Genomic DNA, 22,917 nt, shown 5'->3' with positions numbered 1-22,917 from the left:
GCTGTTATGCGTGCGCGCTTCTCTGTGGTGTGTACAGTATGTGTGTGAGAGGATGCGGCCATCGTCCGACAGGGGGGGGGGGGGGGGCGGCGGCGGTGAATATCGCTACATTTTTTTTTTTTAAGATGTTAGTTTAGGCGGCAGCTCTTTGTTGTTAAGGCGGCCGCCTTAACAGGAAAGCGCTGCGGGAAACCCTGGGTTCAGTGTTTCGAAGCATTTTGATACAATTAAACATGGCGACATCTGCTGGTCAACCTTTAACAGCATTTACATGAAACAATAAAGGGCGAGGTGTCATGAACTGTGTATATAATATATAATATATTATATATGTAACAAGTTAGGTTCCATGTGCATCTTGAGATTTAGTTTTTTCTGTTACTCTTGGGTTATAATGTGATTGTGTCTTCATAACATGCTGTATGTAGGCTAATAAAGATATTTACTAAATACTGGGGTGGGAGAAAAAAACGATTCACATAAATATCGAGATGGATACCTTTTTTGACGATTTTTAAATAGATTTTTTTTTTTTTTTATATTGTGCAATGTGCATTTGTTCACCTTTTTTACATACAGTACAGGTTTTGAAAAGGGTTCACTTTATAATGGAGTATGTTAATTTATTGTGTGCAGATAAATGTTAAAAATGCAGACTAAAAATCGAGAGAATCGGCAATATCGTAGAATCGCAATTTATATCGAATCGCCATCCAAAAAATCGTAGAAGAATCGAATCGGGAGAAAAGCATATCGTCCCAGCCCAACTAAATACAAACAACTTCTATTTATTAAATACATGTGGAAGAAAATTGGGAAAGCCGATGTCATATCTGGCCCTTCACGTTGCGTTTTCCTCGGTACGAACTGCCCCAGATGGGATTCGAACCCTAGTCTCCCGCACGGCAGACGACGATGCTAACTGTTTTGCCACTAGCTCAACGAAGGATTGGCAATTTGGTTAGCTCGTCCTTTATGGGTGAGTGAGTGCACCTCCGTTACACTACTGCTAGGGTCTGTTATGACAATTGACCTATGGCTAAGCCACGCCCCCAAACACGATGAGCCAATCACAGTGCGCATAGCTAGCCCATACACTCGGACATTCTCTGCCTCCACGTCCATTGAAATGCATTGCAGTTAGTCAGTTTTCATTAGTTTTTATATGTTTTTTCTTGACATTTTAAGTTTTAAATGGTCAAACAGTGTTCATGGGGTACATGCAACTCTGACACTAGGTATCCTGAGAGGCCACGGGGGGGATTTTTTTTACCTTTTCCCAAGCCACATCTCAACCGAGAGAAGTGTCTGCTCTGGATAAAGTTATGCAGTAGACCACAACACCAACTAAACCTGGATAAACTTAACAAGGATGTCTACATCTGTTCTAAGTTAAGTCAACAACGTATTTGAGGCAACATATTGTCAGAGATGTTTAGATGTTAGCCAGTATCACAACTAAGCATAAAGTCCGCTAGCTTAATGCTAACGTATAATGTAAAACTCCATAGACAGGCTAACAGAAATTAGCCCGTCGCTATCGACAGCCATGGCAGTAAAGCTAAGTGAAGTTTTGGTGACTTTAACATGATATTTAATCTTTCTGTCTCCAAAAATCATCAACTGCCTCCTGTGAAATGTCTCCTACTGTGACAGCTGTTGCCATAGCAACTGTCACCGAATGTTGACTGTTTGTCCGAGTGAGTGGAGGGGGCGGGGCTTAGCCAGAGGTCAATTGTAGAAAATGGTGGCGAGGCCGTACTCACCCCGATCTTGTCGTCGATGAGCTGGCGGGCCAGGTCCATCTGCTGGGCGGAGCCTCGGATGGTGAAGACGCGGGTGTTGGGGTCGGTGGAGGGGGGGGGGTTCCTCTGCAGCTCCACGTGGGCGCCGGACTGCTGGTTGATACTCTTGATGGTCTCCCCCCCTGCACACACACACACACACACACACACACAGTTAACGTCATCAACATCAATAAATCTGCTCTGTGATCAGTTTTCTATCAATAACACAATCCATTTATTTTCACTGTTTATCCACCTTTTTTGCGATATAAAAACTAGGGCTGTGCCAAAAAATCGATTCACATAAGAATCACAATTCTCATTTAATAGGATTCAGAATCGATATAAAATGTCTCAAAATCGATTAAAAAAAATAAAACAATGAAACAAATCTGCTGGCTGTCGGCCTCCGTCCATTTCCTTAGAATTTAAAAGGCAGCATGTTTAACTACTGTTTTTTTTAATAAAGAGGCACTTTTAATTTTGTTACTTAAGCAATATGTGATATTACTTTTATGCAACAGTTTCAACAATTCCATCTAAGCATGGATAAATGTTTGAAACTCAATACATGTGAAAAAGACACTTCAGTCGTTCTGTCTTGCAAATCAGACTGGAGTAGATCATGAGGATCCTTTGCACCGACAGACTGAAGCAGAAATCATTAGGAATCTAATCGTTTTGAATCGAAAATCCATTTTGAATCGAATCGTAGCCCCGGAAATCTGAATCAAATCTAATCTAATCGTGACATAGTAAAAGATTCCCACCCCCATCAAAAACGCAAGCCGGTTTTGCTCTTCCGGTGGAATTTTATGTTTACGTTTCCATGGTTTCGGTAGTCGCGTTAAATGTATCGATTTTTTTTTTTTGTCCATGAAAATCTGTAAAACGCATGAATCATCACACAAATTGACATCCGTGTTAAAAGCCAGCGTTAATAGATCCATGCCTTTACCGCAACTATGACAACGACTGAAAACCATGGAAACGTAAACGTACAATTTCCACCGGAAGTGCAAAACCAGCTTCCGGTTTTGATCATAGATGACGTTCGGAAAAATGATTAAATCAAACAACAATACTGTTGTTTGATTTAATAATCTTTGTTCAACATGTTCAGACTGAGCCAACAATCACTTTAACAGGATAAACTGAATATTCACAAACTGGGTGAAAAATGTCATTTCCTTTAAAACTATTCAAATGGATTTACAGCGTTTTGGAAAAGAACTCCTCATGTGTTCATCATCTATCAGTCATTCTCCTCATCTCTCTGTGTGTGTGTGTGTGTGTGTGTGTGTGTGTGTGTGTGTGTGTGTCAAGTTGTTTTAATCTGGTGGCGACCAATTAAATTCAGTTTAATGAACAACAGAGACCATATGGTGTCTAAACATTCGCTACTTGACATCTTTTTTGTGTCGCTGCTTTTATTTTGAAAGCTGCTGCTCGACCCTCTTGACCTCACACACACTCACACACACACACACACACACACACACACACACACACACAGACACACAGACACACAGACACACAGGCCGGTGAATGGAGGTGTAGTTATATTGATTGTGGAGCAGGTGACAGAAAGCTACGTTAAATAAAACTGGTTTTGTTTCTCTCCAGTGAAGAGATGAATCCTGTCATTCTCTGTCTCTCTCTTTTATAAAACTGAACAAACATTGTCTTGGGTTTAACTCTTTTATTTTATTTTTGTGTCGGGGGAATGTGTCCATGTCGTATTCTGAACTAATCCCAGGTTTCTCTTCTTCTACAAACGTCTCAGCTCAGTTTCACAGCGTTATTTTTTGTAAATGTTTTTATTGCCTTACTGTGTTTTATGAGTGTATGTAAAGTGATGAGCCCTGTCAAAGACAAATTTCTGCTACCCTTTTGGGCAGACAATAAATAAATCTATCTATCTATCTATCTATCTATCTATCTATCTATCTATCTATCTATCTATCTATCTATCTATCTATCTATCTATCCAACTACATTAAATTATGACGTTGTTCCGATCAGTCCAATATCATCAACTTATCGGCCCCATAAGATGTACCATATTTTCCGGACTACAAGTCGCACTTTTTTTTAGTAGTTTGGCCATGCAACCTATATTTAGAAGTGACTTATATAAAGGGCTGAGCCAAAAAAATCGAAGCTTCGAAGCTTCTTTCGTTGCCATGGAAAATCGATCATGAAGTCCGTGATCGATTGGTTTTTTTTTCTTCCTTTTTTCCTTTTTGACACCGGTTCTCATCGGCAATTGTTACATCCTGGAAACCTGCCTGATTTTGGAGATATGCAGTGTTTGTTTGCCATTACTTTCATTATTTCCTCTTCATGACATATTTTTTGACAGATGCAACTGATACTCCGGTGCGACATATAGTCCGGAAAATACGGTAGTATATATTTTTGTCAGCCCTGCGGTGTGGGTGGTTAAAAGTCCCAGTCTGTAACTTATTTGTCTTTTTATGATCAAAAATCAAAGCTGTCTTTCATAAATCCGTATTTGACTGAAGGTGAATCACAGCTGCATCCAAAGTAAAGCTTTCTGGTTCCTTAGAATGAGTTGTTACAAGTCGTTACAAATACAGAAGTGGGCGACGCACCGAACCGAGGCGGCCATGTTGCATCGTGACCGTAGGTAACCACGGAAACGGCCTGTTAAAACTGTCACCACTGTGTAGTGTGAGGAAGGACGGAGGCACCGGTGTTGCATTCAGGTGCAGTCAGGCAGACGGCCGTCGGCAAACCGACCGGATGTCATTTTACTCCACCAGAGAAAGACGGTAAAACAATACCACATCACCATGACAACATGTTGTCACTTGTTTACATAGAGGCTTGTTTATCCTGTTACATGCAGCGTCTGTTGTCTGTCTGACGTCTGCCCCATTTCACCTGAATGCAACATCAAGAATACGTTCAGATATGCAACCGCACCGCTAGATGGGGGGATATTCCTACGTACTATACCAGGGTTCCTACAGCTTAAGCCAAGTTAAATTTAAGACTTTTTAAGACTTTTTTAAAGCCACTTGAAATGAAATTTAAGACCAACTTCATAATAAACACAAATGCAGAAAAAAAAAGAAAAACACCACATCAATTACATCATAGGGTTAGGGACAATTTGACCCACTTTCCTATGTGATCCAAGGTAAAGTGACTGCTACATGAACATTGGATTGTGTCTCTTTCCAGCTGTCCTTTCAAAATAAATGCATAAAAAGCCTGAAAAAAAAAAAAACACTGACTTGGCAGCTGGTGACGGTGAGAGATTTAGCGTTGACGGCCGCCACTAACTTCTCTATGTCAGAATGTTACCAATTATTTTGAGATTTGAGACTAATTACAACCATAAAATACCACTTACCAAGTGTTAACATTTGTAAGACTTTGGAAAATTTGATTTAAGACATTTTAATGCCAATTAAGGCCTTGTTTTTAGATTAATGAATTCAATGACTTTTAAGACTTTTTAAGGATCCGTAAGAACCCTGTATACCTTTAACCAAGCGCTCTCACTCCTACATGAGACCTGAACGGCCTGCAGTGAACGCTGCGTTCAAGTGTCCTCGGTATAATCGGAAAAACAACTTTCTGACTGGAAATAAAACCAACTCGGTCATGATGTTGGTCGTTGCCGACTTGACTTGATACCAACGTCTCATCCACAGTATTTTACCCATCAGCCTTGTTACACATAAACCATAGAAACGTGATCACGTCGTCTCGCTACATCTGTGTGTGAAGTGTGTGTGTGTGTGTGTGATGAGGTCATACCTTTGCCGATGACCAGGCCACACTTGTCAGCTGGGATGGTGTAGGTCACTTCCTGTAGCGGTCCAGGAGAGCCCATGGTCCAATCACCACGGCCCCTCACCCGGCCGCCGCCGCCCCCACCGCCGGCACCGGCACCGCCACCGCCGCCGCCACGTAGGGCCGAGCCGAAGCCGTCACGCTCCTACAGACACACACACGTCAGAGAGAGAGTGTGTGTGTGTGTGTGTGTGTGTGTGTGTGTGTGTGCAGGGTATATACAGGAATCTTGAAGTTAATTCTAATACTCATCTAATACTCGGCAATAATCATGTTGCGATTTAATCATGTCTTTAGTGATACACCCATCTACAATATACTTTTCTTACATTGACACTCTACAGTGTTTTTTATATTTTCTTTTTTCACAGATTATTTTTGTAGATATACGACGATATGATAACTCTGATGTGATGTTATGTGATAACTTTATATTGCCTGTGATAATTCCCTTGTGATTTACTGTAATCATTTTTTTTCGATACACCCATTTTTAATATATTCACTTGATATTGTCACGATTTGCCCTAGTTGGATTTACTAAGTTTCTTCGTTTTCCCTTTCTTCCCCACATTTTCTTTGCTCTAGATTATTTAGTGTGGGTATATATTTTTCCTTATTTGTTTGGTATGTCCTCATTGTCTATAAACATAGCCCTTATTATTACTCTTTAATTATATATCCTTTGATTACATATAATCTTTCACTATTATATTCTTTGAATTTTGAGTGCCTGAAGTAAGCCTTGTGCTTTTTTTCGTCTCCGTTAATTCTAACTTATTTCAAGACCTTCTCAATATTTTTAACACCTCACCGCCGCTTCAAGCTGTAACCGTTTACATCACAACTAGGGATGTCACGCTTATACATTTTGTTGGTACGATTATTGTCGGAGAAATAATCACGGTGTTATGATTATCACGATTATTGTACATTAATTAATTTCACAGCACTATGACAGTGTAAAATCAAATATAGTCAAACTATAGGTTGCATTACTAATTATTTACACTAAATAATATAGTTAATAATTGTCATCTATACCAAAAAGTTTATTTAATTTTTTTTTTATTACAAATGACACGCTAACATACAGTATACCAATTCAATGTTACATTAGGGAAATTAACTTAATTTAAACCAGAATCTGTGCATTCACCTTTATTTTGGCGCTTATTTGCCAATATAGTTCCGACATAATCTTTTTTGTAAAGTGACGGTATTTAGGAATCATGACCATTAATTAATTGTGGTGTTTAATACCGCGGTTAATTGTGAAAACAAGTAATGGTGACATCCCTAATCACAACAGTGACACTTTTAACGTAACGGTTTTAGTTTGTGATAAAGACTTTAGACCACAATGATACAACAGAATTCAAAATAGGCTAGGATAAGAAATCAAAGGCAAAGTTTATCAAAAAATAAAAATAAAAAATTGCTCCACTCTCAAAAAACAAAAACAACAATCTTCTTTTCTTTTTTATGTACCGGTTCATCTTTGTTTTTTTGATAAAATGAATAAATTCACACACTTTCACAATGTTTTTTAGGACTCAAACTCTTGGACAGTTAATTCAGAAAAAAATACCCTCAAAATTTAAAACTTTATAAAGTTGTGAAAAGACTTTTTAAGATTTTTTAAGGGTCTTAATTTTCCCAAAATTGATTTATCACCTTTTAATACTTTTCAAGACCCTGCGGATACCCTGGTGTGTGTGTGTGTGTGTGTGTGTGTGTGTGTGTGTGTGTTACCTGTGCGGTCTGGATGAGCTCGTTGATGAGGTGGACCGCGTGCTGGCAGCGGTCTGGCTGCCCTATCACCATGGCAACGCGCTCCGGACTGATGCCGTCGTCTGGGCGATGGAGGCGAGACACAAACACAAACAACAGATTGATTGATTGATTATCGATGTGTATTGGTGATCGTAAACACTATGGAGAGAATTTTGTTCCTTTATTATTCAGTCAAATAGAAAAGATTTGAAACCAAAAGAGAGATTTTTTTTTCAATTGCAACCTGTTCTGTTTTGATCTCAAATCTCTTTTTTGGTTTCAAATCTTTTCTATTTGATTGAATAATAAAGGAACAAAATTCTCTCCATAAAACACACCTGCTGCTTTGATCTGGATTAAATGATCCGGTTTAATCCAGATTAGAATCTAAACCACGTCGAGTCCAGTTTCAAACCGGATTATTCTGGTTTTGCAACCACACTGGTTTTAATTTGGTTCATACTGTTGTCACCAAACTGTTTTAATCTGGATCACAGAACCATGTTCAATCTGGATTACACCGAGTCCAGTTGATGTGGTGTAGAACCGGTTTCAGACCAGATTAAATTGATGTGAACAATCCTTTAAAGATCTTTGATCCTGGTGAATACACACCTATTATAATCTGGATTAAACTGAATGATACCGATGTAAACTGGTATTATGGCAAGGCATCTTTATTTATATAGCGCATTTCATACCAAGGCAACTTAATGTTCTTATATAATCTGGATTAAACTGGATTATACTGATGTAAACTGAGCCCAGTTGTTCAAAGGTAATCCGATCCAGATTTTGGATAATGGATTGGATCAAATCTTGAAAATGGGTTGTTTCAAAACCAAAAACGGATTCTGAGATTAGATCAGATCACGTAATCCAGTCTTGGTTTTCATCTGGATCAAACCCTCAGTTTGTGTTGTTCAAAACTTTTCAGTAGGATCGGGGAAAACTTTGATCCAAAAAAACAGGATTATTCTGATCCCAGCAGTCGGGTGGATTCAGGGGGGATTTTAGGAACAAAATGTGATTTAAATTAAATTCAAACTGGTCAAATAAACAATATTCATAAAGTAGTATATATATACAGTTATTGATCTGGATTACACTGGATTATATTGATGTAAACTGGCATTATAATCTGGATTAAACTGGACGATACTGGCGTAAACTGGTATTATAATCTGGATTAAACTGGATTACACTGGTGTAAACTGGTATTATAATCTGGATTAAACTGGACTATACTGGTGTAAACTGGCCTGTTGGAGGTGGATTAAGATGGATTTGAACCGGTGCGGTGGAGAAGACGTGAGCCGGTGTGAATGTGACGAAGCGATCCGGATTAATCTGGATTAATCTGGATTAAAACTCACCGGCTTTGAACTGGATTCGGACCCCGGCGTCGTTCTGGATCTTCTTGATCATTTCTCCGTTTCTGCCGATGACGATCCCGACGGCGAACCTGGGAACGGGGACCTGGAAAACCACAGAGAAGCTTTTAGTATCGACGAGGCGGAGAGAACAGCGTGTAAGAGTGTGTGTGTGTGTGTGTGTGTGTGTGTGTCGTACGTCCAGGCTGGTTCCTCCCAGTCGGGCGCTGAAGTCGTTGCGTCCGGACCTGAAGTCTCCGTCCTTCTCCCGGATCACCTCCAGCACCAGCTCCCGGGCCGCCTGCAGGACCGAGGCACAGCCAGAGTGAGTGTGTGTCTGTAGAACCGTATTTTCCGGACTACAAGTCGCGTTTTTTTTTCCTAGTTTGTCTGGCCATGCGACCTATCCACCTTTTTCCAAACGTCAAAAAAGCGTAAACTGGTTTTGTAGCCTGACCATCCAGACTACATCATTAACATGTCTAGTCTGGCAACGAGCGGTAGACCTCGGCTCAGTCCAGTGCTCTAGGATGAAGGCTGTCTTTCAAACTGCCTCTGCACCAATAGGGTAGCGCTACGACCAATCAGAGCAAAGAGCAGGAAGACGTTAACCTGACAAGCCAATTAAAATCTATGTTGTCATGGCGTTAAGCCGTCCAACGACTCTCTAAACAGATAGAGCGCTGTGATTGGTCAACACAAACGGTGTTGGAGACTCTAAAAGTTCCTATGGCTCGTTTCTAGACCCACCTACGGAGCAAAGAGATTAATGCTGCTAGGGGGCAGAGAGATTTCTATAGGCTAGCGGTTTTGCTCTTCCGGTGGGATTTTATGTTCACGTTTCCATGGTTTCGGTAGTCGCGGTAAATGCATGGATTTCTTTTTTTTTTTTCCTTCAATGAAAATCTGTAAAGCGCATGGATCATCACAGCAGCTTTTAACAGTGGATATCACACAGACTGACATCCGTGTTAAAAGCCAGCATTAATACATCCATGCGTTTACCGCAACTATGACAACGACTGAAAACCATGGAAACGGAAACGGAAAATTCCACCAAACCGGCAAAACCGGGAGCCTTTTTTGACCATAGATGACGTTCGGAAACTTGTGGATATTCAGAAGCGACTTATTTATCAAAAATATAGCCTATGCTATGACCGCAAGAGGGAAGGGAGGCTCTTATTTCTATGTTTTTTTCCTCTTCATGACGTATTTTTTGACAGATGCGACTAATACTGCGGTGCGACATATATAGTCCGGAAAATACGGTAAATGTGGATTAATCCGCCGCTGAAACTAGTCCCTGACACGGTGAAGAGCCGTGGGAACCAATGAGCTCAGAGCAGCAGACAGGAAGTGCCGACTGCCGTGATGAGTCATGATTAGAGATTTTCTTGGTACGATTATTGTCAGAGAAATAATCACTGTATAACGACCATCATGATTATTGTGCATCAATTAATTTAAAATATAGTAAAAATATAATTACATTACTAATCATATACACAACATATATGAAGTATCTATTAATACAGGACCAATTATTAATCCTCCAGGGGAAGTGTTTGAAATATTAACGTCATTAATTGTCAAAGCAAAAAAAAAACAAAAAAAACAGGAATTTGTTTTTTTCTTTTCCAGAAGATTTTGTGTGTTTGTTATTTAGTTAAGCCACAGGAACGTTTTGTGAGTTTGAAATCAGACTGTGCTTTCTTTATCCCAGGAAGTCGTTTAGAGCGGCAACTAACGATTATTTTCATTATCGATTATTTAAACGATTAATCGATTAGTTAGTTTGGTCAATAAAATGTTATAAAATGTCTAAAAACATCAACCAGTGTTTGTCAAACCACCAGACGACATCGTCCTCAAATGTCTTGTTTTGTCCACAAACCAAAGAGAGACTCAGTTTATTGTCATAAAGGAAAAAAGAAACCAGAAATATTCACATTGAAGAAGCTGAAATCAGAGAATCTGGACTTTTTTTCTTTATAAAACGACTCAAACTGATGATTAGATTATCAGAATAGTTGACGATTAATTTAATCATCAATTATTGTTCAATTAATTAATAATCATTGCAGCTCTAAAGTCATTGGAAAAGACAGGAATCACTTTTTTTATCAGTTTCATCACTGCCACGGTTTCATCCGGCGATGCGTTGCCGTGGTTACCGTACCTGCACTTTGTACGGGTCTCCAGAGATGCGCAGAGGTTTGTCTGCTCCGGTCGGCATCGGCCCGTCCTGGATCATCATCATCTTCACTCCCGCTCGCTCCTGACACACACACACACACACACACACACACATTAACACCATTAACTAATAATTACATTACATTACAATATCAATTCAAATTCAATATCAAAAGTAAATTTCAAGTAGTTCAACCCCAACCAAGTATTGCTTATAGTATTATAAGTATATAGATGGACATAGTTTTCAGAAGGCCAACATTTCTATATTAAAAATGCTAAAAAAAAAAAATCAAAAAAATCCTTTGCAATATTTAAATTTTGGAGAAACTGAATTTTAGGTCTTCACTGAATGTTAGTCATAATTATTACTATTAAAATAAACTGAATTAATAAAGACATGGGATGTTTCATTCAGTGTGTAATGGACATATAGGCCTATATAATGTGTTAGTTTCACTTTTTGAATTGAACACATTCTATCTGAACGATTCAGACAAGTCACCTAATTGGTCATGAAAAAAGCGAGTTGTGCTTTTCGGCTGCTGTTTGCATCCCTGGTCTGTGTGTGTGTGTGTGTGTGTTGTGTTGTGTTGTGTTGTGTACCTGCAGCTGTTTGATGGTGTCTCCTCCTCGGCCGATCACCAGTCCCACTTTACTGGCCGGGATCAGCATCTCCTGCACAGAGGCCCCGCCCTCCCCGTCGCCGTGGAAACCCGGGCCGTTTCTACAGCGGTCCACGATCTGGACCAACAGCCGCTTCGCCTGCCTGCAGACACACACACACACACACACACACACAGTCATATCTCTTCTTTTTTTTTTTTTTATCCACCTTTTTTCCGAACATCAAAAACGTAGCCTGTTTTGCCTGTTTTGCTCTTCCGGTGGAATTTTATGTTTACGTTTCCATGGTTTCGGTAGTCGCGGTAAATGCATGGATTTATTTTATTTTTTTCTCAATTAAAATCTGTAAAGCGCATGGATCATCACAGCAGCTTTTAACAATAGCCTAGATATCACACAGACTGACATCCGTGTTAAAAGCCAGCGTTAATAGATCCATGCGTTTACCGTAACTATGACAACGACTGAAAACCATGGAAACGTAAACGTACAATTCCACCGGAAATACAAAACCGGCTTCTGGTTTTGACCATAGATGTTCGGAAACTTGTGGATAGACTGACTTTTTATTTCATTGTTTTATTTGTTTTTTTTTACCCATATCTGTAGGAAATTACATTTTATTTTATTTTATTTTATTTTATTTTATTTGCTATTGCTATTTTATTATGTATAGTTTGTTCTTTATATTCTTATACTATATGTTGTTATCGTCACTGTATCGTCACTGTGTGATGCTGCACTGTCATTTCCCAGCTTGGGATCAACAAAGTCTATCTATCTATCTATCTATCTATCTATCTATCTATCTATCTATCTATCTACCTACCTATCTATCTACCTACCTACCTATCTATCTATCTGTCTTTGCTCTTGGCGTTTTTAAATTATTTGTTTTTATTTCATGCTTTTATTTTCATTTCATGAATCGCAGCACTTTCTGTCGAGTCTAATTTGTTGCTTGTTTAACGTCTTTTGTTTTATGTTTTCATGTCTTGTTTTGATTTTGATTGTTCGATGTGTGTGGCGTCTTTCGACTCTCGACTGCAGAACTAGTTTAACCCTTCGGTATCAATACAGTAAGTAACCTGAGGTGGAGTGAAACCTACTCGATGCTCTCTGGAGTTCCTGTCAGAGAACACGGCCGCTCCATCAGACCTCCACTGTCTGCACACACACACACACACACACACACACACACACACACACACACACACACACACACACACACACACACACACACACACACACACACACACACACACACACACACACACACACACACACACACACACACACACACACACACACACACACACACAGAGAGAAGGTGAGTTAGACAGGTGAGCCAACATCTGTAAACAGCTGTCCAGTCTAAGAACAACGGACCAGAAACAGAAACAGAAACAGGACGGGTCCAGAAACAGAACTGTGCAAAGGTTTTAGTCGCTGCTGTACAGAGTCATCATGTAAAAGGTCAAAATGTCTGTTAATGTTAAAGGGACAACCAGGAGTTTGTATCTGGTTATAAAAAAGTCTCATATTAATGTGGATGAATCTACGATACCACTTGTTAATGGTCCATTTTAGATAAATCTATGGTTTTGTCTCTATGGTTATTTTGTTATTATTAGTGGTGGTGGAAATGCTGGGCGAGCCGACCAGCGTTTCTTTACTTTCGGTTTCGCGGACGCTGCCCGGCGAGTCATGAGAATAACGCCACCGAATCAACGTTTATGGTCGGAACTACGACGGTATCTGATCGTCTTCCAACCTCTGACTTTAATTCTTGATGAATGAAAACATTTGTGCCGGTCCAAGAATTTCACCGTGCACGCTGAGGCTCATGGGAAATGTACCGGTAGTAGGGAAACACTTCGCTTTCCAAAACTCCTCGTTGTCCCTTTAAAACAGTTCATCCAGTGGAAGATGAAATGAAATGATCTCCAAAAGACATAAAGTTAAACATGAAACACTCTTTTTTTCAATATTTTCATCAGTATCAGTGAATTATTGTGGTTTTCTACAGTTTCAGAGTGAAAAAGGGAAACAAAGCAGCAGCATTGAAAGAATGGGAAACCCAGGAGACTGGAGGTATCAGACTTGGTCAATGTGAATGTGTCTTTGGTATTTTGGTGCCATCGCAAATGTGTGTTATTGTCTTACAAATGTATATTTATTAATGTGTCTTTGGTATTTTACCTCATTGTTGCTTTGCTTTTTTTTTTAAGGTTGCCTTTTATAATCAGGCAGAGGGACTGGCGATGAAAACTAGCTTTTGTAGCTAACTCGGGTGCATTTACATTTGTTTTTTTACAATATTTTATTAATGTACGTTGTCCCTTGTCAAATAAATTAAACCAAACTGAGACAAGATATTTACTATTTACACTCTGGGATGGTTTCCATGGATACTAACTATGCACTTCATGTCTTTTGGAGATCATTTCATCTTCCACTTGATGAACTGTTCATTTAGACCAAAACAAACTACAAGTGAACTCCAGAGGACTAATAATCTCCACTGTGGTTCAGATGAAGTTAAAGGGATAGTTCAACATTTTGGCAAATTGGCCCATTGCCATAATCCCTATAGTCATAGCAGTAGGTTCGTTACCTTTAATTGTCGGTGCAAGCTGGTTTTAAGCGGCGTTCACACCGGACGTGATAGACGCGAATATAATCGCGCCAGACGCTTCCATCGCGCCGCTTGGTCATTGTGGATCATTCGCGTCCATCGCGTCATTCGCGCTAGACGCTCCGCCCGTTCATTTGAAAACCGGTCTCAACCCACTCTCTTTCCACGTCGATCGTGGCTCATATCACCACCGTTGCTGCACTGTACTACTGCTGTACAAGTCTCAGAAACACCGGAAAACCACCCACCGTCGTGTCTGGGTTCACTGCGTGTGTGTGTTGTTGTTGTTTTTTTTGTCCACTCTGTGTAGAAGACGGCAGCGGTGCCACACACAGCTCAAATACAATCAGCTTCTCCTTCATGTTGTTCTGAGTGTAAACAACCGTACAGAGAAGTGACGTCGTCGGCTTGAACTCGTCGCTGATTGGACGTCACGGCGCGATGCCGCCTGAAAAGTTCAATATTTTCAACTTTATTCGCGCCGCTTCAGACGCGCCGCTTCATTCGCGCCGCGTCTCATCGCTCCAGACGCTCCATTCGCGCCGCCTCCGCCTGAATCGCGTGTCATCACGCCATTTACATTGATTTTCAATGTAGAGTTGCCGCTCCATTCGCGTCTATCGCTTCCGGTGTGAACGCCCCTTTAGAACGGCGGAGCAGAGCCGTGAGCTGCTCAGAGCTACGCTACGGAGGCTCATTATGGGATTTCTTGGTTTCCCTCATCAAACTCATCAAATACACAATCCAACAACTTCACAACGCTCTGGTGGACAAGTTGTGAGCTGCACATTCACCACGCTATGAGATAATAACACAACGTTACCACACAGAGTTGTTTTAGAGGGAAATTCATGCAAAACCGCTGATGCACGTTGCCTTCAGGGACAGTTTTTCATCAACAGTCTCTGAATTTCCCTCTAAAACAACTCTGTGTGGTAACGTTGTGTTATTATCTCATAGCGTGGTGAATGTGCAGCTCACAACTTGTCCACCAGAGCGTTGTGTTGTTGTTGGATTGTGTATTTGATGAGTTTTTAATGAGGGAAACCAAGAAAATCTGAGCTCTGAGCAGCTCACAGCTCTGCTCCGCCGTTCTAAAAACAGCTTGCACCGACAATTAAAGGTAATGAACCTACTGCTATGACTATAGGGGTTATTATGGCAATGGACCAATTTGCCAAAATGTTGAACTATCCCCTTTAACTGAGAAATAAAACCCGGCTGCAGCTTTGGCCCAGTTCTGTTTCTGTTTCTGTCCGACACTTCAACACAAGAAAAAAATCTCACCAGCGGCTATCTGGATCTTGCAGCCGGACTCCAACTGGATCCTAGTGATCTGTTCTCCTCCCCTACCGATGACTGGAGGAGGAAGAGGAGGAGGAGGAGGAGGAGAGAGGAGGAAGAGGAGGAAGAGGAGGAGGAGGAAGAGGAGGAGGAGAGAAAGACAATTCATCACAGTCCTGTAACAACCAGTTCAGTCTGAGGTGGAAAGGTTCTGGTCAGGTGAAAGGGATACGCTAACTTTTTTTTTTTCCATGTCTTGCCTCAATCCCGAGTCCATGACCAGCAGATAGACACCATCCTTTCCACTGTGCGTGTAGTAACCATGGAGATAGAGCCGTATCGCCCGTAATTAGCTTAGCTCAAACGCTGGAAGTGTATAGGTAGTGTTAGCCTGCCTCCACCTAAAGTCGCTAATTAGCTTAGCTCAAACACTGGAAGTGTATAGGTAGTGTTAGCCTGCCTCCACCTAAAGTCGCTAATTAGCTTAGCTCAAACACTGGAAGTGTATGGGTAGTGTTAGCCTGCCTCCTACCCGAGCCGAAATCAGCAGTCAGAAGCTGGTTTCATTTTAGCTCTAAACTCTGTAAATATATCACTTTATCAACATTTCAAACAGGTTTAGGAGAGAAAGTAGCCGTTTAGATCAGCAGTGTGTCGTTAATTTGTCTAAATACCAGCTGTTTGCAATTTTGTTCGGACGAATTCGGCGCTACTCAAGCTAGCCGTTGTGACCAACGCACTTCTGGTTACTTTCACAAAATAAAACACCCGTTGCCCTTTACATACAGAAAACCATGACGATAGAATTAGTGCGTTTACTTTGAAATAGGAAGCTAAGCTACCCTCGATGTAGCTAGCTTGAACCAAAATAAACCGTCTTTGCTTGAACCCTCCGTTTTGACCGATCTTGTCCCGTTAGCGGCATTTGACCACTCAAGATGCCTTACCGGAGAGTTTTGTCAGCTCTGAGACGAAGATCGGCCCGCCGGTTTCCCTTTATAGTTGCTGAAGAGTTTCTCTGATGACTTTAGGTGGAGGCAGGCTAACACTACCCATACACTTCCAGCGTTTGAGCTAAGCTAATTAGCGACTTTAGGTGGAGGCAGGCTAACACTACCCATACACTTCCAGTGTTTGAGCTAAGCTAATTAGCGACTTTAGGAGGAGGCAGGCTAACACTACCTATACACTTCCAGCGTTTAAGCTAAGCTAATTAGCGACTTTAGGTAGGAGGCAGGCTAACACTACCTATACACTTCCAGCGTTTGATTGAGCTAAGCTAATTAGCGACTTTAGGTAGGAGGCAGGCTAACACTACCTATACACTTCCAGCGTTTGAGCTAAGCTAATTAGCGACTTTAGGTGGAGGCAGGCTAACACGACCTATACACTTCCAGCGTTTGAGCTAAGCTAATTAGCGACTTTAGGTAGGAGGCAGGCTAACACTACCTATACACTTGCAGCGTTTGAGCTAAGCTAATTAGCGACTTTAGGTAGGAGGCAGGCTAACACTACCTATACACTTCCAGCGTTTGATTGAGCTAAGCTAATTAGCGACTTTAGGTAGGAGGCAGGCTAACACTACCTATACACTTCCAGCGTTTGAGCTAAGCTAATTAGCGACTTTAGGTGGAGGCAGGCTAACACGACCTATACACTTCCAGCGTTTGAGCTAAGCTAATTAGCGACTTTAGGTAGGAGGCAGGCTAACACTACCTATACACTTGCAGCGTTTGAGCTAAGCTAATTAGCGACTTTAGGTGGAGGCAGGCTAACACTACCTATACACTTCCAGCGTTTGATTGAGCTAAGCTAATTAGCGACTTTAGGTAGGAGGCAGGCTAACACTACCTATACACTTCCAGCGTTTGAGCTAAGCTAATTAGCGACTTTAGGTGGAGGCAGGCTAACACTACCTATACACTTCCAGCGTTTGAGCTAAGCTAATTAGCGACTTTAGGTGGAGGCAGGCTAACACTACCCATACACTTCCAGTGTTTGAGCTAAGCTAATTAGTGACTTTAGGTGGAGGCAGGCTAACACTACCCATACACTTCCAGTGTTTGAGCTAAGCTAATTAGTGACTTTAGGTGGAGGCAGGCTAACACTACCCATACACTTCCAGTGTTTGAGCTAAGCTAATTGGCGACTTTAGGTGGAGGCAGGCTAACACTACCTATACACTTCCAGCGTTTGAACTAAGCTAATTAGCGACTTTAGGTGGAGGCAGGCTAACACTACCTATACACTTCCAGCGTTTGAGCTAAGCTAATTAGCGACTTTAGGTAGGAAGCAGGCTAACACTACCTATAAACTTCCAGTGTTTGAGCTAAGCTAATTAGCGACTTTAGGTGGAGGCAGGCTAACACTACCTATACACTTCCAGCGTTTGAACTAAGCTAATTAGCGACTTTAGGTGGAGGCAGGCTAACACTACCTATACACTTCCAGCGTTTGAGCTAAGCTAATTAGCGACTTTAGGTAGGAAGCAGGCTAACACTACCTATAAACTTCCAGTGTTTGAGCTAAGCTAATTAGCGACTTTAGGTGGAGGCAGGCTAACACTACCTATACACTTCCAGCGTTTGAGCTAAGCTAATTAGCGACTTTAGGTAGGAAGCAGGCTAACACTACCTATACACTTCCAGTGTTTGAGCTAAGCTAATTACGGGCGATACGGCTCTATCTCCCTTGTTACTGCACACACAGTCTAAAGGATGGTGTCTATCTGCTGGTCATGGACTCGGGAGTGAGGCAAGACACGGAAAATAAGAAAGTTGGTGTATCCCTTTAAAAGGTCTGTAATTGGGTGGAAGGTTCTGGCGAGACAAAGAGTGAATCCAGACTGGTTCCCCTCATCAGCTCCGTGGCGAGCAGCGGGAGCCCGAGGGGTCGGAGGTCAAACTTACTGAAGCCCACCATCCTGTCGGGGACCTTGTAATCCTCTGTGATTACTCTGCTGCAATACAAACACAAAGACACACACACACACACACAAATGAATATGAGGCCCAGTGTGCGCGCGTGTGTGTGCGTCAATAAGTGATTATGTTGATGTGGCCGTAGGAGGACGGATCTATAACACTTATCCACCCTTACACACACACACACAGATGTCTATTTGCAAACACAAGTATGATGCTGAATGTCATTATGTGTGTGTGTGATCAATAAGAGCTGCATGTCGTACCTTTGATGGCCCATTGCTGCTAGCTGGTTTCCTACTGAGACACAGAAACACACATTAGACCTGAACCAACACTCAACACACAGGAAACAACAGGAAGTGGCTGCTGCAGCTTCAAATCCACACACACACACACACACAAACACAAACACACTTTTACTTTGAAAACCGCCGCATTCGCAGTCTTTCCAAAATAAAAACAGCCTTTAAAATCTTTTGTTACTAAACCACAAGCCCCGATTTTTCAAAATAAAGCAGGTCCAGGAGAGTTTAACTCGTTTAACACTTCCTGTTTCTGGTCCGACAAAGTAAAATGTTGGTGTCAGACTGTTGGAGGGTCTGTGGTGAAGTGAGGAACGGCTCCACAGTTAAAGGGATAGTTCAACATTGTGGCAAATTGGCCGATTGCCATAATCTCTATAGTCGTAGCAGTAGGTTCGTTACCGTTAATTGTCAGTGCAAGATATTTTTAGAACGGCGGAGCAGAGCCGTGAGCTGCTCAGAGCTACGCTACGGAGGCTCATTATGGGATTTCTTGGTTTCCCTCATCAAACTCATCAAATACACAATCCAACAACTCCACAACGCTCTGGTGGACAAGTTGTGAGCTGCACATTCACCACGCTATGAGATAATAACACAACGTTACCACACAGAGTTGTTTTAGAGGGAAATACAGAGACTGTTGATGAAAAACTGTCCCTGAAGGCAACACACATCAGCTGTTTTGCATGAATTTCCCTCTAAAACAACTCTGTGTGGTAACGTTGTGTTATTATCTCATAGCGTGGTGACCTGTGAACCTGAACCTGTGCTAATCTGTGACCTTGTCTGTGATCTGGTCTGTAATAATCTGGGATGTTGGCTGTTTTCTTTTTATTAAAGGACTAATTCGCTCTGTGCTTTGATTCTGAGACGTTTAACTATATAAACGTTGGTGCAGCTGAATGTGGAGACATGTCTTCAATCCATACTATCATCATCATCATCATCATCATTACTTCTTCCTCGGCTTCGTCTCCATCACAATGAGGCAACAGCTTTAAGTGCATCCACGAAGTATCTTGAATGAAACCACCATTAGAGTGATAAATGTAAAAAAAGTGTTGTTTTTGTAAGCAGCAAACCAAATAAAAGCTTCCACACACACAAACACACACACAGACACACACAGCTCTGGTGGTTCAGGCGTTAATTATTAAAAAGAAAAGGATGGAGGTGTGTATGATAACGTGTTGAGGCGCTAAAACGCTGTGAGTTAGGATGATGATGATGGTGGAGGGGGAGGGGGGTTAATCGTATTTATCTAAATTAGTCAACAGCTGTGACACTTGTCATTCAGTTCAGGGTCGGCGCTGCATTGTTCAGATGTTCCATATAAAGTACGTACAGCTCCGACGGCTTCGTCTTAATGAGGGAGTCGGCTCGGAACAAAGAGCTGATGTGTGTGTGTGTGTGTGTGTGTGTGTGTGTGGTGTTTACAGGTGCAGCTCCACACACACCTGAAGCAGAGTGGAGGTCTCCTCTCCTCTCCTCTCCACGCACTAACAGCTTCTGCCTTTATTCACACACAGCTTTCAGCCTCACAGACCTTGAAGAGTCTGACGCTCTGACGGGAAGTTCTGAATCTGAATCTACACACAAGACTCAAACTGCAACAGCTCCGGTCCAGCCGAGTGGAAAACAACTCGACTGAAACATGTGAAGCCGCCGGCTGGTCGGTCTCCGTCTGAAGACAGAACTGGAGGAACCAGTTCCAGAAAAATCCAACAGAGTCTCGGACCTGGAGCTGCTCTCTAACTGGCTCAACTGCAAACTTCTAATACCTGCTTCTATGGCAAGCGGATTGTTCAAAGGGGATAGATAGTTCACCCAAAATTGAAATTTCCCTCATGATCTCCTCTTCCCCTCATGTGGACTAAGGGCTGGGAGAAGTTTCAGAGTCCTCCGTGGCTTCTCTGAGTTACAGGGGGTCTCGGCGTAGCAGTGCATGTCCATATAACGGTTGCAAATGGATACCAACTGTCTTCGTAACAAAAAGACACACCAAAAAACATCCAAATACCTCCATGCTGCTCGTATGTAATGTCCGTCTTGTATTGAAGCCCCGAAATGCGAAATTGTCCAGAAAAAAATTAAATAAGTCTATATTTTAAGTAGGGCTGTCTTCGACTAAGGATTTTCATAGTCGAATCTGATTCGTCAGATTTTGCCGTAGTCGACTGATCGTCGAACCTTTTTTTTTTTTTTTTTTTAGATAGCAGCAAATTTGCGACTTTTTCCCGTTTCAAACAAAAGAGCTAAAACACCCAAAAAATATGGTAGGTGTAAAACAAATACCTTTATTTATTTTCCACACTTTGGATGATTTTTAGTAGCCATTGTGAGCCAGGGTATGCGTTTATGTTACGTTGCCCTGGACAACGCTCCTTTTGCTCGGACTGTGAGTCATCCCTCATCCCTCAACGTGGTGAAGGATAGCGGTGGTCGTGGACACAGAGAAACCGGGTAAAACATGTAGTATCAAAACAAACTGAGGTCAGAAGGACTCGACAATCCGTACATTACGTTAATCAATCCTGTAACACACAGTGTGACCGCGGCACCGGCAGAGAGACAGACAGGCTGCAGAGGGACGAGATCACAGCTGTGACTCCCGACACTTATGGTGCGTTCATGACAACTCGGAAGTCGGAAAAAAAAAACAAGTTCCTCTTCTGAAAAACTCTGACATGTCAAACTTTAGGATGTGTTAGGGACTAATTCATCTGTCTAACCATCAGAACTATTGACACTTGAAACGGTAAACACAGCTGATCCATCGAAAAAAAAAATCACGCTGGAGTTAATTTATTTTCCGTGATTGAAAGCAGGTTCTTGAATGTAACTCGGTCAAAGTCAGATGTATCCTCACAATGTTTTGCTGTTCTGTCAGGTCATGCATGATAAATGCTGACAAAGTTAGACTGTCAGACTTCCTTGATTTTAAACTTTGGCGGCTCTGCCTCTCGTCGTTTTGCCACTCCGTGAGTGTTCTGCAGTGACTTCTGAGTACCGTGACTTTGACGGTCCTACTGCTCACCTCCGCTCATTTGAAAAAAAACCTCCGCTCATTTGATTGTGCAACTGCAGTGGGTGATTTATTAATACGTAGTAAGAAGCTAAGACTACCGTTTAAACGCACACATAATTTTGAACTCTTTATTAACAGAAAGTAGGCAGGTTTTGTATCAAAATAGGCTTTTTATAACGAAAAAAGACATTCTATGTAACAATTTATGCTCAGCAGCCGTGGGCACCCCCATATAGTCAGAATGGTACGGTCTTTGTTAGATTCGACTACGAGGTTCATAGTCGAATCAGACCCCTCCGAATCGAATCGTCGAATAGTCGACTTTTGGAGGTCAGCCCTAATTTTAAGCTTGTTTTGTAGCGGAAGCTTCTCGAAGCTCCTCTTCCCGGTTGGTCAAATTTGGACGAATGTAATTTTTTTCGGACAGTTTCGCATTTCTGGGCTTCAATACAAGAGGGCAGGGTTTGAAATTAACTTAACTAACAGATTTTTTACTAGCCAAAACCAACAAGTTGCTTCACTATTGTATTTCGACATCACTAGTTATATAGCAGTCATAGTAGTACCATATAACAGTCATCCTGTTCTTCTCAAGCAATTGTGCTCTGTAGATGATGACCTTTCAACTTTTCTGGAATAACAGTAGTTTATGTGTGGCGGCCTGCCACAGGCTCTCACAGAATTTTTTTTTTTGATGACTTTCTTTAATGGAAGCAATTTCACAGGTAGCAACATGACAGTACAACGTGACAGAGAAGACTTCCATTCTTCCGTTTTTTCACCCTGTTTTTTATCCCTCCCACAATCCCACCCCACTCAAAGAAGAACAGTAGCCTATAATAATAATTTTTAAACAGCGCTTCACCAACTCTCATCTCTGCCAGTCAGTCCACCTGCCGTCTCTCTCGCACGCACGCACACACACGCGCGCGCACATACACACACAGACACGGGCGCATGGACAGTTGGCGCTTTGCCGCTCGTAAACGTTAAATGCGCTATATCGTGCTGATTGTACAGTGTTCAAATGAGGTTGTTCAAATTCAGGTTTGGTAAACGTTGTAGCTCAGGTGCGAGGCTCGGTAAAAGGTTGTAGCTCAGACCCAAAAGCTCCAGTTGGTTCCTAGTCTGGGTAATCTGTT

At 41.6% G+C, this 22,917-nt stretch overlaps 1 protein-coding gene across 5 annotated transcripts in view; it reads right to left on the bottom strand.

Annotated features, from left to right (window-relative positions):
- LOC146980638 (far upstream element-binding protein 3-like) overlaps positions 1-22,917 on the bottom strand; it is a 169,318-nt gene that overhangs the window by 6,299 nt on the left and 140,102 nt on the right. For 2 of the 5 annotated variants that reach the window (XM_085785728.1, XM_085785732.1), the window contains exons 4-14: positions 18,706-18,739; positions 18,425-18,474; positions 15,519-15,590; positions 12,703-12,760; positions 11,573-11,735; positions 10,950-11,048; positions 8,967-9,068; positions 8,771-8,873; positions 7,374-7,474; positions 5,583-5,763; positions 1,767-1,927 (exon numbers count right to left, since the gene is read on the bottom strand). In XM_085785728.1, coding sequence (XP_085641854.1) covers positions 1,767-1,927; positions 5,583-5,763; positions 7,374-7,474; positions 8,771-8,873; positions 8,967-9,068; positions 10,950-11,048; positions 11,573-11,735; positions 12,703-12,760; positions 15,519-15,590; positions 18,425-18,474; positions 18,706-18,739 — 1,124 coding nt within the window. The remainder of the gene's footprint in view (positions 1-1,766; positions 1,928-5,582; positions 5,764-7,373; positions 7,475-8,770; positions 8,874-8,966; positions 9,069-10,949; positions 11,049-11,572; positions 11,736-12,702; positions 12,761-15,518; positions 15,591-18,424; positions 18,475-18,705; positions 18,740-22,917) is intronic. The other 3 variants (XM_085785729.1, XM_085785730.1, XM_085785731.1) reach the window with 3 other exon arrangements.

The sequence above is a fragment of the Trachurus japonicus genome, chromosome 9 (assembly GCF_045865225.1).
Source record: "Trachurus japonicus isolate A0001 chromosome 9, Traja_1.0".
Lineage (NCBI taxonomy): Eukaryota > Metazoa > Chordata > Actinopteri > Carangiformes > Carangidae > Trachurus > Trachurus japonicus.
The sequence above is the reverse complement of the archived record's forward strand: the minus strand, read 5'-3'. Positions and strand labels throughout refer to the sequence as shown.